The sequence below is a fragment of the Gossypium raimondii genome, chromosome 5 (assembly GCF_025698545.1).
Source record: "Gossypium raimondii isolate GPD5lz chromosome 5, ASM2569854v1, whole genome shotgun sequence".
Lineage (NCBI taxonomy): Eukaryota > Viridiplantae > Streptophyta > Magnoliopsida > Malvales > Malvaceae > Gossypium > Gossypium raimondii.
Window position 1 is genome coordinate 15,910,399 of NC_068569.1, and position 18,679 is coordinate 15,929,077.

An 18,679-nucleotide genomic window follows, 5' to 3' on the forward strand; every position below is an offset into this window, starting at 1 on the left:
CCTAAAATTTTGTTAGGGGGCGGACTGGGACAACTCTATTACAAGGTAGGATTTGGTTAATTGTCAACCTTTGTTTGAACCAGTGTCCCTTTACCTTTAGATATGCAAAAACAAATGGAATATTATTTTTTATTTAATTTATAATAAGTTTAATTTTTTATAATACAAAAATATTTTATATTTTAAATAGTAAAAAAACTTTAAAATTCTATATAAAAGATTTTTTTTAAAATTACTATATAAAACTTTTTTACTTAAAAAATTATATTTGATTAAAAAATCAAACCAATTTGAATTATTATTAACCGTTAAAAGAAATTTAAAAAATTCAACCAACTTGAACACGTGGATAACAAGTGCATCTAATTTTTTTATATATTTTTTATGTTCGTTTTGCGGTCTTGTTCAGGGTTTGTGGGTATTCTTTCTGACAATATTATCTCTAAAATTCATCCCATAATGCGATGTACGTTACTTTTTGATAAAATTTAACTATCGATACGGGATAAAACAACAAGCTCATAACTTAAAAGTCGAATTAAAACCATATATTCCCTTAATAAAAACAAATCATTTCAACTTACATACCACAAACAAATAATCCATATAGCTCGAATCCATTACAGAATGAACGCCCATAACAAATATAATAATGAAAGAAAAAAGCGGGAAACTAGGGATCGTGTGATCAATTTCCAAATGATCACTTGTATCTGGGAAACCTGGGGCCGAATATGATGCTTACAAGCCAATAACCGTTTGCAATTTAATAATCTACAAGTAGACTATGTAAGTCCGACAGTTGTTAAAAAGCAGGCATTACTTTACAGAATTAAAAATATAATTTAGATATTCAACGCTCCATGTGACATATCACCATTAACAGCTCTCTCCCTCATCTTTCCCAACTTACGCCAAACTCTTTAGAGATACTAAGATCATTGAAGTATGAATCATTTAACTCTCCTTTTCATATCGTTTCTTTGCATCTGTGTCTTGAAATTTGTGTACTCCATCGTATGGATCCCGTGGAGGATCCAAAACCATTTCCAGAAACAAGGAGTAAGGGGCCCTGGCTACCGTCCAATCTTTGGGAACTCAGCTGAGATCCAACGTCTGTATAAAGAAGTTAAGTTGAAGCCAGCTCCAGTTGACCACCACGATGTCCTCCACCGCGCGGCTCCGTTCTATCACAGGTGGTCCGGCATGTATGGGACGCCGTTTCTGTATTGGTTCGGGTCAAAACCCAGGCTGGGAATTTCGGATCCTGATATGATCAAGGAGGTTACCATGAACACGAGCGGGTCGTTTGATAAGCTTGGGTTTAACCCCATGTCCAGGATGCTCTTCGGACAGGGACTCGTTGGTTTGAAAGGTGAAAAATGGGCCCTTCACAGGAGGATTGCAAATCAAGCCTTCAACATGGAAAGAGTTAAGGTAAAATTCCTTTGTTCATACTACTTGTGTTTTTTAATAAAAAAATTATGGGCCTCAAATTCAATGGTTTATCAGCTCAGTGAAAGTTTTCTATCTTGTTTTAATTAAGGGTTATCTAAACTGTACCCTTTTTTTATGGCCAAGACAGAGTATCTATGGTACAGTTTAGTCGTGGGCCTTGTATCTCACTTCACTTGATTGTATTTGTCTTCAAATCATAAACTGTACCCTCAAGTTGGGTTGGTGCTGATGGTAACAAGCCTAAGTCTGGCCCAAGGGCTTACGTGATGCATACAAGTTACAGACATTGACATGAAAAAATGTGTGAATGTAAAAACCCAGTGTAGTGGAATTCTCCAACATCCATAAAAAGGGGGGTGACATTCTTGATTATCAATGGATGTAACTCAAACTAACACTATTTTTGAACAAAACTCCTTTTAACTGCAGGGTTGGGTACCTGAAATTGTAGCTGCTACTACGAAAATGCTTGAGGAATGGGAGGAAGAAAGAGGTGGGAGAGATGAATTCGAATTGGAAGTGAACAAAGAACTTCATAACCTCTCAGCTGATGTTATATCCAGAACAGCATTCGGTAGCAGTTTTGAAGAAGGAAAACGTATCTTTATGTTACAAGAACAGCAGATGGAGTTGTTTTCAAAGGCCATAAGAAGTATCTATATCCCAGGGTTCAGGTAACCTTTTCTTATTTCAGTTTTCGTAAGAAATTAACTAGTTTCTTCATGTAAATATTTATATCGTACTAAAAAGCCTAAGTAATTGTTGTGTAAGGTTTTTGCCTACTAAAAATAATAGAGCGAGGTGGAGACTAGAAAATGAAACTCGTGAATCTGTAAGGGCACTGATCCGGTCTAACAGCAAGAGAGGAGAAAACTCTTCAAGCCTACTCAGTCTTTTGATGTCTTCATATAGGAATCAGGATGATAAAGAAGAGAGGTTAGAAGAGGAAGAAATTATAAACGAATGCAAGACCTTTTATTTTGCAGGGAAAGAAACAGCTGCTAATGCTTTATCATGGGCACTTCTGCTTTTGGCATTGAATCCGGAATGGCAAGATAAAGCAAGAGACGAAGTGGTTGGCATATGTGGAACCGATATGCTTCCAGCTGCAGAGCATTTGAGTGACTTAAAAATTGTAAGTTTTATCAATTGATTTCTCAGGTTCTGGTCGATTCATGTTTAAGAGATGTGATTGCATAAACGATTCAATGAACAGGTGAGCATGATAGTCAACGAAACACTTCGGCTATACTCTCCCGCAGTGATGTTGATGAGGGAAGCAGTCAAGGATTTTAAGCTAGGAAAGCTAGATGTTCCTGCAGGTACACAGCTTTATTTGGCACTGAGTGCTGTTCATCGTGACACTGATATATGGGGAGAAGATGCTAACAAATTCAAGCCCTCAAGATTCAAAGAACCCCGAAAGCACTTAGCCTCGTTCATTCCATTTGGCTTGGGGCCTAGAATTTGTGTTGGGCAGAATTTAGCCATGGCGGAGATGAAAATAGTTCTAGCCATGATTATCCGGCAATACTCATTGGCAGTGTCTTCAACGTATGTTCATGCTCCTTTGTTGTTCATCACCTTGCAGCCTCAGTATGGTATTCAGATACGCTTGACAAGGATTATGAAATAAAGAACTCTTCTTTATCGATGTAAAATAGATGCAAAAGATGGTATATATGGTTTCAAGGCTTTTGTGAACACTGACTCGTTGTTGTTATGTGAGATTGATGTAGCGTTTCCTTAAATGGGAATTCCAGCAAAAAAAAAAAAAACCACTCCAATTTTGTCTCCCAAGTATGAAGCCGCCATTGTTGTAGTTGAATGCTGAATAATCCAAATACAACATCAAGAAAGGAAGAAATTTATAGAAAATTAAATGAAAACTTACGCCTAAAAAATTAGAATGAAATAACAAATTTTAATTGTTAATTTTCTCTAGTACTTTCTATCACATCAGTATCATGTTAGATACGTCCAAGACATGGACGAGGGGATACCTAATTCATCCAAATTCATGTCTAATAATAGAAGTTCAAAAAAAAAAAAAAAAGTCCATTTATCCTCCTCCGACCCGTTTGGTATTTGGATGATTCAAATAAACATGACAAAAGACAATTCTATCCTCGTCGAGATTCCAAATATAATCGAAACCATTGAGTCAAATCCGTCAATACGTACGCAATTAGATGGTCAACATTAAAAATCTAATCTTATCCTAAGAAGGAAAACGGGAAATTGGCGGCTTTTGATTCCCACTTTACCTCCCTGAAAATATTTTTAGGGTTTCATTGACGTAGAACACTCTCGACTTCTATTTTCGATTTCGTAAAGTGAACTCCACATCCACAATAGAACCGGTTTCCGGCCCTTCCCTCCAAACAACCGGTTCATTCTAGTTTCCCAGAACTTTTGGGGATTTGGGACTTTGATTTTATATGTTTGGCTTTGATGCCTTTTTAGAGGTGAGTTTCTCGCCTTGTTAATTTAAGTTTCATTTTTAGAGCGTGGACTTCTGAAATTTTCGGTTTGAAGGAATTTATGGTTTTTTCTCCTTTTATCTGTTAGATAGTTATTTTAACCAACTGATTTGGATTTATCATCTGGGTAGGTTTTGATTCCTTTCTTTAGCTGACTTAGATTACGTATCAATTTTGAACTTAAGCTTTGGTAATCTTTGCTCTACGTACTTTCCTATGTTCTGTATAATTGATATTTGCAGTATTACCGTTCAACATCTTGTTTCTTGTCTATTTTTGTTTCTGTTTATCTAGTTTGATTGTTAACTTGTTATCGGCCAACACTTTTCTTTTCAGGTTTCGTAATTCCTGCTATTTTTCAAAGGGAGAGCAGGGGTTATCTATGGTCTAGATGTGTCAAAAAAGTTTGGAGATTTCTTCTGCATATAGTATTGACTTTTGTGTTCTCTGTAAAATAGACGGTTTGAAGCAAATTTGCTTTGCCTAAGAAGATAGGATGCCATCTGCTTTGTTTTTGAAGATGAGGAGTGCGGTTCGGAATGGAATCCAGAGAACAGAATGCGAGCTACAAGATTCACTTGAAATTCTGATTGGAAAAGGGAAGCTAGGGTTTAGAAATTACAGGTTTTTTCATTCTTCAAGTCTCTCAGGACTTGCTGATTTGCAAGGATTTTTTCCAAGTGGGACAGTTTTGGCTGCATGCTCAGATTCTCTATCAGTTAATTGTGGAAGGAACATTTCTGCTGTGGGCGCATTTTCTCGAACTGTTTTTGTTCCATCTGTTTCAGGCCCTGCCTTCCAGGTTTGTAGGTATCATATTGATTGTGCACTTGTTGACTCCAGCCAAATACCACCCCCTTTGAGCAAATGTCAGAGTAATCCTATGGCTGTTTCTAGTTCTGGAGTTGCAATTGGTGGATTTGTTGATTCATTGAAGTTAAAGCATGGGCACCTTTCATCGTCTGCAAGTAGTGCTGATATACTTTATGGCAACAGAAGCATACATCCTAGAATAAGTTTGAAAAATCTTGAGAAACCTAACAATTATGCAATCTATGGACAGCTCTTGCATAGTGTTGGAAAAAAATGGTGCAACTGTAATCTTTCCTCAGGGTCAGGTTCAAGGGCTTTCCACAGTTCATTGCCTTCTTGTTTATCAGCTGGGACAGCCCGTGATGTTTCCTTTGATAATTCTGGACGTGAAGAACAGGTTACCAGTTCAGAAGAGTATGATCTCTGCGCAGTTTTGAATTTCCTCTTACTAAATCTTACAATATTTTTTATGCAATTTATATTTATACTGTGCTTGACAATCATGACAGGAAGATTTCTGCTGGCAAAACTCTGAAGCTGCTCTCAGGTTCTTGCTATCTTCCCCATCCTGATAAAGAAGATACTGGAGGAGAGGATGCTCATTTCATATGCGCGGATAAACAAGCAATAGGTGTAGCGGATGGAGTTGGTGGCTGGGCTGATCTGGGTATTGATGCAGGTCAGTTTTCTAGGGAGCTCATGTCTAAATCTGTATCTGCTATCCAAGAGGAGCCTAAGGGTTCAATCAACCCTGCAAGAGTCTTAGAGAAAGCTCACTCTAGCATAAAGGCAAAAGGCTCCTCAACAGCATGTGTCATAGCACTTGGAGACCAGGTAAGCCATTTCTATTCTGTGCTTGCCTATCATGTACTGTTTTCGTATTCCAACATGAGTAACTTTTGCATGAGATAGTTATTTTGAACACAAGCTCTCTCATCTAAACCAATTTTCTGCTTTATGAACTACAAATTAGTGACTACAATGGACATCTTTGTATGAATGTTTCTGTAAGGGATTCCATCCACATAATGGCAATTCATAGAAACTTTCCATAGCATATGACCTTAGTAGGGGGTAAAATCTTTGTTAATGAGGCAAAACCTGAAATGATGAAAAGTGAGGTCTGAGAATTGATTCTTTGTTGTTACTCTACATTTCTCTTCAAGCAAAACTGCTTAAGCTACCCTTTTTTTTTTCCTGGAATAAATGGATGAAGTTACTCGCTGGATAGTATATTCAATTTTTTGGGTTTTCCCTGCAGGGACTTCATGCTATAAACTTGGGGGACAGTGGTTTTATGGTGGTTCGGGATGGATGTACTATATTTAGATCCCCTGTTCAGCAGCATGATTTTAACTTCACATATCAACTTGAGAGTGGAAATAATGCTGATTTACCGAGCTCCGGTCAGGTAGTTATACAAGTTCCTCTTGTGCTTATATTCTGGGAAAAGATAACTTCTTGCGACTCTTGAAGGAATAAAATTTGATTGTGTAGTCTTATGAGAAAAATGTCTACGTTTGATTGATGTTTGCTTTGGTGGACCTGACATGTTAGATGTTGTGTTTGCTGAATGTTTCCTCTGGTTAATAGCTTAAATATCTAAATGTTAGAGGATACCGTTTTATTCTCGAGAACTGATAGGTTATCTAAATTATTTATTAAGCATTGGTTTACAAATTTTGATTCGTGTTTCATCTTTTACACCTTATACTTTCCCTTTTTCTGTCTTGAACAATAATTTTTCTGGCTTGGTTATTGCATGTGAGGCTTTCAATGATTTGATTGATTATGAAATATCTGAACAATCTAAATTGTCCGCTCAAATCAGATCTTTGCAGTTCCCATCGCTCCAGGAGATGTTATCATTGCTGGCACGGATGGACTGTTTGATAACTTGTACAATAATGAAATTACTGCAGTGGTGGTTCATGCACTGAGAGCTGGTTTTGGGCCTGAAGTGACTGCTCAGAAGATAGCAGCATTGGCACGAGAACGAGCACAGGCTAAAGATAGACAAACTCCTTTCTCAACTGCGGCACAAGATGCTGGGTTCCGTTACTATGGTGGAAAACTTGATGACATAACTGTTGTTGTGTCATATGTTACTAGCTCTGATGAAGTATGTTTCTTTCTCTCATGCATTTGATCTTAAATTCTTTTATCCCATTTTAGGGGAGTCAAAATACAAAGAGAAATGAATATAAGATTAAAATTTTTGTTGCGTTTGAGAGTTCCTGATAAAAACTCTTTTTTTTTCTGGTAAAAACATGTTTGCATGCTCTTCTTTCCTAACACATGATTTGACTGTTCCTTTCAAATTTCTGGATTTCGTTTAATGTCTCTCATTAATAGAGTTTATTATTTTTATTTACCTAATTACCCTTGCGTTTTAGGCTTCAAGCAAAAAGAGTTGAATTCTGAGCAGTTGCCTTCCAGTTGACCTACATCGAAATGAACATTGGGAGTGACACCATTTACTCAGGTATTCATAAAAAATTACTGCCAAGTTTTTTTCCCGGAGTACTGCCAAATATTTTGGTTTCGGAGCAAAAAGAAAATTCCTCTTGTTGTGCTAACGAGTATCATTGATACATACGCATTAAAATTAGATGTGATAAATAATCTGACATTTGTATTTGTTAATTATCATTTCGTTTACATTGCATTCATTGTAGTTACTTGAAAAATGCAAATAATACATGTTTTCTTTTCTTCTTGGGAGAACAAGGCTTGATGAGGATTTGGAGCTTTTGTAGCCAGGAAACTTGAGTTGGCTGGCTTGATTTGTGGCCATCCAGTTGTCTTTTGTTTGTTTTGGTTTTTTGTCACACTGATTCCTTTTATGTTCGTGGAGTGAAGTGAGATGATATGCTCTCCATGTTCAACACCTCTCATTATTGTAATTAATAATAAATAATACACTAATATCGTTCCATTAGTATACGAAATCCTCAGTAAACAAAGGACTATTCTGTTCATTTGAAAGATTGAATGACTTGCTATACAACGTTGGATAATTTCTTTCTATCGCCAAAGCAGTTTGAATATTTGATCCATCTCTTCTCAGTGATCAATAGAATGCTGGTGAAGCACTGAATCAAACAAGCCTCCTCAATGTATGTTCTCCGCTGTATGAAAATCCAAAACTGCTCATAGAAGGTAGAGTGAGAAATTAATTGGATTTGGATGATAAATATTTGAGGTTTAATATCTTCAAATTCGCTCTAAATTTGTTGCAAATAGTACTTGAAATATTCAAATTTGAATATTATCAAACTCTAAAAAAACCAATTATGATATTTGTCAATTTTCGAATTATCTGTTATAATCAACATTTATATAAGTGAGCTATGTGTCACAAGATAGGAGGTGGTTGTATTTGATTATAAATTTTTGATGCGACCACACACAACCCACTTACATTAATCTTTGCCAGTTAAATCTGAAATTTGTAGGCATTTTGCATTCAAGGTAGGCCCTGTATGGATGCAATGCAAACCCCTTAACCCCATACTAGTGCCAAATTTATCAGATCTTTTCTGGTCATTTCTCTCCATTTGAATTTGGGATTTCTCTTTACCATCCAAGCATCAATTACATGCCACATGGGTCCTTATGAAGTTGGATGAACTTTTCTACCAAAACACCATTACTTCGATTATTTTTCCTTCATCCTGAAGATCTTAGGACTGAAAAAAGGAAAATCATGTGGATGGGTTTGCGGAAAACTAACTCAGACTCAACCTTGTAACGCCAAAAAATAACCTTCAACAATTTTGAAAACTGTTCATTGAATGACGCATGATTGACTTTAACACCCTACCCTTTGTTTCTTCTGTACCATTTTTCAACTCTAACCCACAGATGATTTGTGGCTGCAAATCTTTGATAAAAACTTCTCAAACATGTAAGTTGTTTTTTCTAAACCCACTCTGTCTTTGTCTGTCTTTTCCTCCCTCCAACTTTCTCTACCAAAACATTTTATTTTCTTCTCAAGAAACCTCCTTTGCTTCATCAATGGGAAACATGTTAGTTCTGTACCACTTGATTCAACTAATTATGGAAGCATGTTGACAGTTTAAAGACCCAAAATGCAGAGATTTTCTCAGAGAGAAAGTGTTCCTTCAGGTTATAGTCCTCAAGCTACATTCACGGCTTCATGTTCTTCTCCGGAGATGCCACGTAGAAGCTCAGTCTCAGATATAGACTTCCATGATGTCTTCGGTGGCGCACCGAGGAGGCCACTAATTCAAGAGACAAAATATGGTTTTGGTGAAACTGAAAACAACACTGATCATTCATCACCTGCCTTCAAAAGAAGTGATGAACCGGTTGTTGCTTCATCATCACGGAATCCATGGTCTTGTTTCAGCAAAAAGCCAGTGTTCGATGAAGAAGGGATGGCCCGGATAAGACGCTCGAAAAGTGATTTCTTCCATGATATTTTTCAAGGGAACCATTCATCGAGTTCTTCAAGGAAGTATGAAATGAATGACCCTTTTGCACCAAGTTCACGGTTAATAAAACCGGATAGATCTTTGTCACCAAAGCCTGAACCTTTTGGCAGTTCATTCCCTGCTCAATCGAGGTACTGCTTGCCTTCATATTTTTGACATATTACCGGACAATACAAAAGACAAGATCATAATCAATATATATTGTCAGTTTTTGCAGATTTTTTTTTTGTCTTGTTTCTTAGTTATGTCTCTAATCTTCTAGTTTCAGCTGCATTTGTATCTTTAATGTTTCGGTTGCATCTATATACATTCCCACGTATTCTATGGTAAAAAAAAAAACAGAAGAAGAAGTAAACTTGGCATTTAACAGGTTTAATTCACCCATCTGATTTCATGTTTCCTCCAATGGCTTATTTTTTCTGCCATTAACAGACTTCTAAGCCTTCCTTCTAAAGTGAACAAAGGAATGGACCTTCCCAATTTAACCACATCTAAAAGCAAGGATGGGGCTTCCAATGGCTTAAGTTATTTGAGAGAGTCGACAAACCCAACTAAGCATGTGGAGACTGAGACAAAATGCAATCCGAATGGAGATTCGAGTAGTTTGGAGATTTCGAAAAACGGCAGCCGATTTCACTTCTCAATATACAAATGGGCAAACATAGGAGGTGTACCAGTAGCCATTCCTTTAAGGGGAAGTGATAAACTCAAAGGGAAGGATAAACTGCAGAGGTGCTCAAGTGCTAATGGATGGATAACAAGTGAAAGCAAAGCAAGGGAACCAAAAGATAAACTGCATAATTGTAAATCTTTTAGAGTAGAGCACGGCAAGAGTGAAAATGTAGGCTTGCTAATTGATTCGAGAAATGAAGATGGAGGACCCGGTCAAGTTATCGAGGAAAGCAACATTACCAAATCCGAGTCAGAAATCATAAACAAGCTTAAAAGCACTGATAGGAATGTTTCTAAGGGAAAAGTTTCTGCAGTTGAAAAAGCAACTCACAAGCCTCAACCGAAACCTCTGAACTTGATTTTCAATGATGACTACGATGACGAACAAGGTTAGTCTCATATTCCACTTCTACATTATGTGTTTTGGTGCTGATGTGTTGTTTCTTGTATTGTTTTCCTTCAATTATATATATAGGCAATGATGAGATAACTAGAAATTGTGGAAGCAAAGACATTTCTAAAATGAGTGCCAAGAAACAAGATGTAAAGAAAAGGGATACTTCAAAAAATGTAGAAGCCAGTACAACAAGAATAAAACATTCCCCTAGGAACTCTTGGGATGATACAAAAGCCAGAGTTAGAGGAAAGGTTAAAGAATTCATCAAAATTTTCAACCAAGATGCTTCATCGAAACCTAGAACGGACACCGCACTACCAGAGAATCATGGCTCTAGTCGGAAGGAAAGAGGTACAGTCCAGCCAGAGATTGAAACAAGTATTAGCATGAATAAAAGGATTGAGAAAATTCACTTGAACAATGTGCTGAAGAAGAAATCATATTCAGATATTCCTGCTGCGAATCACATGTGTAACGGTGCATCCGAGAAGAACATCAATAGCTCGGTGAATGATACCGGTTAGTTTATCTGTTCCCTTTTCACTCTATATGGGATTTTATTTTTCATTATGTTCTTGGAATTCTGCATAATCTGCTTCTGGTGCTTTGGACCACATATAGAAGCAAGTTCATTACTTACATGAACTGCTACGATCAAATAGTTTCTATTTCTACATAATTCGATCTTTCTTTCAATTACTACACCATGATTTTTCATATGTTCATACTGATTATTCACTTACTCTGTTGGCATCAGTTTCTGATGGATTCAAGACTATTGTTGAAGATCCAGCAGAGTCATTTGATAACTACATTTTGGTATGCGACTCATCCATTTCTATGAGTTCAAACATACACTTCCAATGACATTATGAATTCAGCATTTTAATCTGAAAACCAGGTTTAGGGTTAATAAGTAAATTGGCCCCGGAGCCCCAAACTATACACCTTTGAATGATTTGTTACTTGGCTACTTGTTAGGAGGAATGATATAATTTTGGCTGACCTTCTAATGAGCTGGTCCACTCTGGCTTTTGAACAGGTGGAAGAACTGAGGCCAGAAGAGAAAATTTTGCCACAATTTGGCATTGATCCTGAAGAAATCATGGTAATAGAGATTGCACTAAATAGCTTTATAACCTATGCCCAATTGCACATACATCCATGTTGCTTCAGATCTTTCAGCTGGTACTCATTAAATGCAGGCCATAGATGATAAAATACAGCAATGGTCAGATGGAAAACAAGGCAATATTCGTTCGCTTTTGTCAACCTTACAATATGTAAGTAGTAACGGAGTCACCTCATCCCAAGTAAAACTGTCTCTCATGTTTTCACTGAATTACTCTCAAGTCAAGCCTCTAATTTCAGTGGCTAAATCAATACTTTCATTAATGCCCTCAAATATTCAGAAGCTTTAGGCATAGCCACATTGGTCGAAAACCCAACAGTTCATTTCGAATTTATCAGTCCAGTGTCTCATTGATGTAAATGTGAACCTGAGGCCAATATGAACTTTCTATTGTCTCTTAAAAGACTAACATCGGTTGTGTTCGTACACACAGGTTCTTTGGCCCGATAGCGGTTGGAAGTCGGTGCCTCTCGTGGACATAATTGAAGGACCATCTGTGAAAAGATCATACCAAAAAGCTCTACTGTGTCTACATCCAGATAAGCTACAGCAGAAGAGTGCTGCCTCAGATAAAAAATACATTGCACAACGAGTCTTCGATATTCTGCAGGTAATATATAAATTTGCATAAATTTCTTGAAATGGCGTCAACTTGATCCAATAGATTCTTGATGAATGGTCTTTTATATGTGTATTCTCAATGAACACTTCTATCATATGTAACAAGCTCTCTGTGACAACAGAAGTAATTAGCCATTTGTCAATCCATGCTGGCTTGCCAAATCTGTTTCATATGATCAATTATTGTACTTAAAATTGTCTCCAAGTTAAGACAAATGGGCGAACATTTCGGGGCAGATCCCTTATGGACTTCCACAAGTTTGAAAATTCTTACACATGGGATGACCGGTTGTTTGGCCACAGTTTGTTTAGTCGGCCAACTTTTCTTCTTATTAGGACAATAGCATTTAAATTTGTCAATCTTTAATTCTATGTCTGCTTGTAATTTTCAGGACGCATGGACTCATTTCAACTCACTCGGTTCGGTGTGATTATCCCACGACTATATTCGATTAAGTTTTGACAGAAATCCGAGTTTTCCAAGTTTAATGTTACACCAGAAGAACAACCAAAATGAGTGAATTAACAGATAATTTAATATGTATATGTATATGTATATGTATATGTATATGCATGCATATATCCTTTGAGCAATGGCATATGATTCAAGAACAGGACTTTTTAACATTATCACCTTCTTTGTACCTATTAGTTTGCAGTTTCTGCAAAAAAAAAAAGAAAAGAAAAGTGAAGGGGGGTGGTTCACCTTGTTTGAACATTGTAATGGCCTAAAAAGAATATAAAGGTGATGTACGGGTGGTCAATTCTTCGTGTTCACTTACCCATCTTTCTGGCATCTTCCATCTTATAGTGAATAATATTTTCTGCAGCAAAGGCTCCTCTTTCGTTAACTTTGACTAATATTTTTGTACCGGCCACTGAATTTGGAAAATTTGGAAACAAGTCATTGGTTAATTTTAAGTATTGTGTGATTAATAAGAAAATGAAGCATGCAATTTTATTGATTAAAAACCTAAAAGCATTGGCGTCATTATCTGATGATCCATCAGAGTGAGAAGAAAAAGGGTCCACCAGATAAGGTGCAAATTGGCTTCATGTGTGCAGAGACACAGTCATGACTATGGGCAACATTGTTGCGTTTTGACTCTGACTCACTTGTCGTTTTCAAATACATCCAAAAAGAAAAAAGATTGTCATCTTTGGGGCTACCACCACAGGCACTGCGCCATAATTTGTGTTACCTTCACCATCTTCTTCCCTTGCCCGTTACATTGTCCTTATTATACTAATCAGCTGTTATTGGAATGGTAGCTGCCTCACTGTAAGGGTGACAAATCCAGAATGGTATAAAAAAAAAGGCATACGAAATTTTAGTTAAAATGTTCAAGATTTATTATGCATTAAATTTAAATTTCACCTTTTGTAATTTCTTTTTACTTTATAAAATATCCCCTACTAACGTAAATTATTTTATACTTAAAACTCGATAAAAATAAATATTTGTATTTGATGATTATAGTAAGTAGGAATGAATTTATTATGGTTGAAATTACTACCATTATCATTTCAGTACATGTATATATATAAGATTTTGATTATATCAAGATTAAAAGAAATGAGAAGTTGGTGGATGGATTTTCCTTTGACAACTAAATTACACCAAATCCACTGCCTAAATTTGATGTTATTTTGACTTGACACTGACATACCTTGATTTCAACTTTCTATTATTAAAAAGGATGCAATTTACTTCTCTTTTTATTTATTGAAATAAAAACTAAAGGGAAAAGACGACGTTACATTGATTGAAAGTGGTAGAGAGACAATACAAAGGTAGGTCTGAGTAAGGGGTTAGCTGGCAATGGCAGTGCCAATGCCAATTCCCATTGATGATGGTACAACCATAATGTTCTTCTCATTGGATGTGAATTTCACGAGCCATTCATCATTATATCCCCCCAAAAAAGTAGTTTGAAATTTAATTTTTTTACATAATATTATTGTGGATATTACGCGTTTCAAAAGACAACTAAGGGAGTTAATGGTGTTGGGTGGGAAAATGAAGTCAACTGAAACAGCCAAGCTAAAACGAGACTGTAACTGCAAACCGCAACATATCTCACGTGTTAAGTTATTACGGAATTAGAATGGCTAAGCAATGCCAGAGGGAGAGACAATTTGCCGGAACACACGTGCGTCAGCATCCTATGACAAACACGTGTGAAGTTTTATCATCCCAAAAAAATTCAATTAAATTACAACTGTGGCTAAAGTTTGAATTAAATAAAGATAAATGAGTGATGTTGGAGCTGGAGCTGGAAAGAATCTTTGGCTTAGGCATGAATGAGATGCAAATATGGGTTGATTTCTCTTATCATATGCGGCCTTTAATACGTCTCTTGGTCACTCTTATGATAATGTTGCATAAATAATATTTGGTTTGTGTATTTTTCAGGGATAAATCTTAAAATTATATTATATATGGATTTTAATTTGGTTCAAATATAATTATGTATGTATGTAATATATAAATATAAAATAATTTTATATCAATAATTGTGTTAATGGTTTACAAGAATTGGATCAAATTAAAATTTTATGTATACCTAAATTTTAATATTTTAAAAATAAATATAATTAATCAAATTTGAATATGGAAAAGTAAAAAGAATAATATTGAACGATAATGATGAAAATAATATTTATAAAAGTAATAGATTATAGGGTAAATTAATAATTAATTAATTACTGAATAATTATTGATCAATAATTTATAAACAAAGCTTAACATAATAATAATAATAAAGAAAGTGAAGTTAATGGTAACACGCCCAGTTCCGCCTAAGTTTGCTGTCTTTCATAAATCTCTTCTCCTACTTGTCTTTTTCGAATACCGAAAACTGAACATGTCTAAACAATATTAGTTAATGTTTTTGTCCAACCAAAGACAACTATAAGATACAGTACTTTTTATTAAGTCCCCTCACATGTCCAAGTAATACAAGCTTTGGTTTTATTTGGCAAATACTACCTTCTTAATACTAGTTGAAATTTTCTATTAAAATAATCATACTTTTTCCCTTTCATAGGTTATAAAACACTACGGTCTAATATCATAAATCAAAATAGTAATAATCACAAAATTAAGTAAAATGAGAAAATTTCTCCTATTTTAACCCGTAATCAAAGATTCAACCCTTATTTTAAATACGGAAGGATTAATCATAATAGTAGAACATGAATGTAGGGACCAGTTGTTAATATATTTTTTTTTCTTGATAAGATAAAAGGGTGGATAAAATAGTCTCCACGAGTCACTGACGAAAAAACGGAAAATGATATTTTATTTGATGTAATTAAGAAGTAAAAAAAATCAGTAATATATCCGAAAGAAACTGAAAAAGCGTGGCAGTGATTGAGCTGCGAAGTGAGACAAAAAGAAATTTTGCGAGGAAGAAAAAGAAGAATATGCAAAGGTTTTGCTTATTCTTCTTCTTCTTCTTAAATGCTTTGAGGGATTAAGCTTATTCGAAAGGAAAAAGTATCGTCGTCTTCCTTCGCTGCCTCAGAAAAGCTAAACGTTTCGTTCTGTGCTGTCTGCGTATTGATTTATTGTAATGGCGTTTGCTTTTTTTTCCGACGCTTGATGGCCTTCTTCTCTGAATCTGTACGTTCTCTCTCCTTCCCCCCCCCCTTTTCTTTTTTTGTTTTTTGCTTTGTTTTCTTTTCAAACATTTCATATCGTTAAAATTAAGGTTTTTAAATCTGTCTGATCTATTACATTGATGTTGTTTTGTTTGACTTATTGTATTTTCTTCTGGTTATGAACGGTTTCTAGTAGATCTGAACTCTGAAGCGATTCTCTTCTCATGATTTTTTTCTTCTTTTTCTTTTCCCTTTTCGTGAAGTACATATAAAGATTGCTCCTTTTTTTCCCGTATAAAAAAAATGTTGTTGGAGTAATGTTGAAAATCTATTTCCATCTGGATTCAGGAGATGAATTTGGAAAATGTTAGACTTGATTGTTAAATTTATTTCTAAAAACTACTTTTTTGTTTATTTAAATTTAATTTTCTTTCCATTTTTAGTTTGGATCCTACTGTATTGGGGTTTCCTTTTTTTCTTGTTGACATTTTCTCTTTTTTTTCCCCTGGCTATATGACTTAATTCATTGATAAAAATCTCCACAAAGATAAACTATTCATTATGATTTCTATACCCCACGCACAGAGTAATAGTTTTGTATAGTTTCATGTGAAATGCTGGTTAATTAGCTGGCATTGGCCTACTAAAATGAAAAATCAATCACTTCTATACCATCATATTATTTGTCATTTGATAAATCTGTATGCTTCTCCATAACTATGTTACCCAGGCTATAAAGTTAAATTTTTTAAAAATGTTTTTCATATATTTGAACATCCTTTGATGCTTTGATACTTGTTGTTTCTTGAAACTGCTCTTACGAGATTGTTACGTGTTGTAATACGAGAGCAACGGATTTTACCTTCATCGTCTTCTTTTTTCAGATTCCATTGTAACTTCTCTTGCTTTAACCTCTATGGTGATTGTGAACAGTTGTTTATTTCAAACAAATAGCTAATGTATACTAGTTTACCCCAGGCTGTTGTATAAGGCAATAATTGAAGTCCGGTCTTACTATTGCAAGAAATATGGATTTTGAGTCGAACAAGACATGGAAATCTATGTCTGTGGTGCCACGTCTGTTGAAAAACAAATCAGCCTCTCGTTGTTTTCTACCGAAGGTGAAGCCAGCTAGTTCTGATCCAGGCTACACACCGGTCTATCTGAATGTATATGACCTAACGCCCATGAATGGCTATTTTTACTGGGCAGGCCTTGGTATCTATCATTCTGGTGTCGAAGGTAGCCCTCTTTACTTCTAATAGTATACTTTTGCCCCCTTGTTTTCGTCCTTCTATAGAACCCAGGATGCATTTAAATTGGATGTGCAGGATATGGTGTTGCCAACTTTGTTGCCAGTCTGTTGCTCTGTTTTTGAGTCTTTTAAGTTTAGCTTTTTCATAACTTTATCCATATGCTGTACAGTTCATGGTGTGGAATATGCTTTTGGAGCTCATGATTATCCGACCAGTGGTGTTTTTGAGGTTGAACCGCGGCAGTGTCCGGGCTTCAAGTTCAGGAAATCAATATTCATCGGGACCACTTCATTGGACCCTCTCCAAGTAAGGGAGTTCATGGAGTGCAATTCGGCTAGGTTCAAAGGGGATACATATCATTTGATCGTCAAGAACTGCAACCATTTCTGCAAGGATATTTGTTACAGGCTGACTGGGAAACACATTCCTAACTGGGTAAATCGATTGGCAAGAATAGGTAAATCCTTATGACATCCCACCGCTCGCAAGATTGTACTGTTATCCCAACATTTTATATTTAAGAAAAACGAAAAGTTCGAGTAACATAGATGTTCACAACGATAAAACAATAACCAACCACGTCATTTCATTTGTGTTAGGTTCAATGTGCAACTGCATTCTTCCGGAAGCACTGAAGACATCGGTTGTGAAGCATGATCCAAATTATCAACCATACGATAGCGAGAAGAGGAGGCTGAGGTGTGCCTTCAGTTGCCTATCTTCGGTTTCAATACGGCAGAAGTCTTCAGTACTTTTACAATCACCCTTAAGAGGCTGTCTACCGCTGTGGGAACCAAAAAAATCGAACAAACTTTTGTTGAAGGAAAGGTGAGATAAGGGACTTACTTTGTTGAAAAAATCAAACAACATTCGGCGTCGAGGCTCCATGAGCTTGACGATTGCAGATATCTTATTTTAGTGTAGACATCTATAGTTGTGGAGTATTTTGTAATGTCTGTAAGGATAAACGTGTTGTTAAGATCTGTTTTGAAGATGGCTGATCCACTTCTGTTCCAAAAGCCCTATGTATTAATGCAAGTTTTCGATGATGATAATGACATAGATCATCAACCATTGATTAGAGTTGGGCTTTCCAGTTTCCAGCATTTTGATAACCACGTCTTGCTTTGCTCTGCTCTGTTCTGTTCATGTTTTGTTTTTATTATTAAAAACTCAGCAACCTTAATTGAAACATAGAACTTGAACAAGTATAGAGCCAAGCCAATTAGCCAACCAAGAGTTTCTTTCTTCTACGTTCCCTCAAAAACCGTTTGTCTCGTTTCAGCTTTACTTAAAGATCAGGGACATGTAAGGATGGAGACGAGATAGGATGATTTCGCTAAGTCCAAACCTGAACCCAATTCAACTTTTATGTGTATACATTCAAATTACGTTAGTAGTAAAACTTAACCAAGCTGAGGATGGTTTAATTACAAAAGTTGTGTTACATGAACATTTAACAGATCACGATATACAAAACCGGGGCATTCCTTTCTAGTATATCAAGAGCAGATATAGGAAGGCAGGGGAAGAAATGGATTTTGTAGTAACTCTTTATCATCCTAACCAAGAGCTCTTTCTTGGATGAGAGTCCATGTCCAATTCCAAGCAAAGAACAAACCAGAAATTTCAAAGAAGCTCCAGGACTCTTTACTCAAGAACTTGGGACTAAGATATTGTCTAAAAATTATTGCATGAAGTAAAGAAACTCCTCTTAACTGGAAGTGGAAGATGAGAGAAGGCAAAGCCCAGTAGTGGAAATAAATACTATTTGTTTGAGA

The 18,679-nt window shown here is 35.9% G+C and overlaps 4 protein-coding genes across 9 annotated transcripts; all 4 read left to right on the forward strand.

The window, feature by feature from the left end:
• Positions 1–836: 836 nt before the first annotated feature.
• LOC105769100 (cytochrome P450 734A1) lies at positions 837–3,258 on the forward strand. Its single transcript, XM_012589523.2, has 4 exons — positions 837–1,437; positions 1,888–2,132; positions 2,230–2,593; positions 2,675–3,258. The coding sequence occupies exons 1-4, from the start codon at positions 949–951 to the stop codon at positions 3,092–3,094; spliced, it is 1,518 nt and encodes a 505-aa protein (XP_012444977.1). The 5' UTR covers positions 837–948; the 3' UTR covers positions 3,095–3,258.
• Positions 3,259–3,647: 389 nt separating this feature from the next.
• On the forward strand, positions 3,648–7,742 carry LOC105769099 (probable protein phosphatase 2C 55). Of its 3 annotated transcripts, none has more exons than XR_001125969.2 (7): positions 3,648–3,926; positions 4,278–5,168; positions 5,264–5,588; positions 6,016–6,165; positions 6,586–6,876; positions 7,151–7,239; positions 7,480–7,742. XR_001125969.2 is itself a non-coding variant. In XM_012589522.2 (6 exons), exons 2-6 carry the CDS (start codon positions 4,438–4,440, stop codon positions 7,169–7,171), a joined length of 1,518 nt encoding a protein of 505 aa, XP_012444976.2. In that variant the 5' UTR covers positions 3,648–3,926; positions 4,278–4,437; the 3' UTR covers positions 7,172–7,473. The 3 variants fall into 3 exon arrangements, 1 of the variants encoding a protein (XP_012444976.2); XR_001125970.2 differs by having other exon boundaries at positions 7,486–7,742; XM_012589522.2 differs by lacking the exon at positions 7,480–7,742 and having other exon boundaries at positions 7,151–7,473.
• Positions 7,743–8,370: 628 nt separating this feature from the next.
• Positions 8,371–12,800, forward strand: LOC105769098 (J domain-containing protein required for chloroplast accumulation response 1). Of its 4 annotated transcripts, XM_012589520.2 has the most exons (9): positions 8,408–9,345; positions 9,647–10,275; positions 10,362–10,634; positions 10,731–10,802; positions 11,041–11,102; positions 11,326–11,391; positions 11,489–11,566; positions 11,849–12,025; positions 12,429–12,800. In XM_012589520.2, the coding sequence occupies exons 1-9, from the start codon at positions 8,849–8,851 to the stop codon at positions 12,465–12,467; spliced, it is 1,893 nt and encodes a 630-aa protein (XP_012444974.1). In that variant the 5' UTR covers positions 8,408–8,848; the 3' UTR covers positions 12,468–12,800. The 4 variants fall into 4 exon arrangements, 2 of the variants coding, with proteins under 2 accessions (XP_012444974.1, XP_012444970.1); XM_012589516.2 differs by having other exon boundaries at positions 8,415–9,345; positions 10,362–10,802; XR_008196082.1 differs by lacking the exons at positions 11,041–11,102; positions 12,429–12,800 and having other exon boundaries at positions 8,371–9,345; positions 11,849–11,919.
• A 2,547-nt stretch (positions 12,801–15,347) lies between these two features.
• LOC105769107 (deSI-like protein At4g17486) lies at positions 15,348–17,979 on the forward strand. The gene is made up of 4 exons (XM_012589530.2): positions 15,348–15,664; positions 16,621–16,884; positions 17,068–17,355; positions 17,498–17,979. Exons 2-4 carry the CDS (start codon positions 16,671–16,673, stop codon positions 17,728–17,730), a joined length of 735 nt encoding a protein of 244 aa, XP_012444984.1. The 5' UTR covers positions 15,348–15,664; positions 16,621–16,670; the 3' UTR covers positions 17,731–17,979.
• Positions 17,980–18,679: the final 700 nt, after the last annotated feature.